This window comes from Chiloscyllium plagiosum, unplaced genomic scaffold (assembly GCF_004010195.1).
Source record: "Chiloscyllium plagiosum isolate BGI_BamShark_2017 unplaced genomic scaffold, ASM401019v2 scaf_76796, whole genome shotgun sequence".
Taxonomy (NCBI): Eukaryota; Metazoa; Chordata; class Chondrichthyes; order Orectolobiformes; family Hemiscylliidae; genus Chiloscyllium; species Chiloscyllium plagiosum.
The window spans coordinates 1-1,339 of NW_025185098.1; the positions used below are offsets into that span (position 1 = coordinate 1).

Sequence of the window (1,339 nt, forward strand, 5' to 3'; positions counted from 1 at the left end):
CCTGAGACGGCGCCCGCTGCCTCGGCCCTGACCCTCCGATGCTGGACCTCCACTCCTGAATCTGTTTTCTGTCTGTGTCTCTCTCCTGCAGTTGGAAGTCTCTCAGTTGGAAGGAAGCCTCCAGCAGCCCAAGTGCCAGTCCACCATGTCCCCGTACCTGATCCCCAACACCCAGGCCATCTGCCAGCACCTGGGCAGTATCCGGCAGTTGGCAAACAGCGGGCGGTTCATAATCATCATTCCACGGACAGGTAGGTGACCGCAGTGCTGGGTCGCTGGGCTCTCTCTCTCCGTTACATGTCTGCGCACGGGTCACCATGGGAGGCGGCGAAGGGGGGAGGGGGGTATTGGACTGAGTTGTACACCACGCTGTCACATCCCCTCCCAGCTCCTCACAGTCAGCAAAGGGAGATCAGGAAATCAGGCGGGCTGTTGGCTGGGGACAGCGTAGAGGGAGCTTTACACTGTATCTAACCCCATGCTGTCCCTGTCCCTGGGAGTGTGTGATGGGCGGACAGTGTAGAGGGAGCTTTACTCTGTATCTAACCCTGTGCTGTCCCTGTCCCTTGGAGTGTTTGATGGGGGACAGTGTAGAGGGAGCTTTACTCTGTATCTAACCCTGTGGTGTCCCTGTCCCTGGGAGTGTTTGATGGGGGACAATGTAGAGGAAGTTTTACGCTGTATCTGACCCTGTGCTGTCCCTGGGAGTGTTTGCTGGGTGGACAGTGTAGAGGGAGCTTTACTCTGTATCTAACCCCGTGCTGTCCCTGTCCTGGGAGTGTTTGATGAGGGTCAGTGTAGAGGAAGCTTTACTCTGTATTAACCCTGTGCTGTCCCTGTCCTGGGAGTGTTTGATGGGGGACAGTGTAGAGGGAGCTTTACTCTGTATCTAACCCCATGCTGTCCCTGTCCCTGGGAGTGTGTGATGGGGGGAAAGTGTAGAGGGAGCTTTCCTCTGTATCTAACCCCGCGCTGTCCCTGCCCTGAGCTTCCTGCCTTGCAGTGGGTGCGGACAGAGCCAAAGGCTTGTGCCGGAGGACGAATTTGTAAATTTCCGTGCTGTTGCCGCCCTTTAGTAATCGACGGGTTAGACTTCCTGAAGAAAGAAAATTCCGGAGCGCGGGATGCCATTCGGTTCCTGGAGTCGGAGTTCAAGAAGGGCAACAGGTAGGAGTGAGCGGGATTCGAGACGGAAAAATCCACCTTAACTGCATCTTCCTGCTTTATCCCATTCGCCACAGGTTATCTGAGTGGGGGGGTGGGGGATCGAGGGGTTCGGGGTGGGTTATAGACAGAATAACAGCTCCCCGGGAGGGAGTTACAGACTGGAATCAAATCG

At 56.0% G+C, this 1,339-nt stretch overlaps 1 protein-coding gene across 1 annotated transcript in view; it reads left to right on the top strand.

Annotated features, from left to right (window-relative positions):
- The first annotated feature begins 63 nt into the window (after positions 1–63).
- LOC122545537 (protein SMG5-like) overlaps positions 64–1,339 on the top strand; it is a 2,244-nt gene continuing 968 nt past the window's right edge. Inside the window, exons 1-2 of the mRNA XM_043684521.1 lie at positions 64–251; positions 1,077–1,167. Of these exons, the coding sequence (XP_043540456.1) occupies positions 146–251; positions 1,077–1,167 (197 nt within the window). The 5' untranslated portion in view covers positions 64–145. The remainder of the gene's footprint in view (positions 252–1,076; positions 1,168–1,339) is intronic.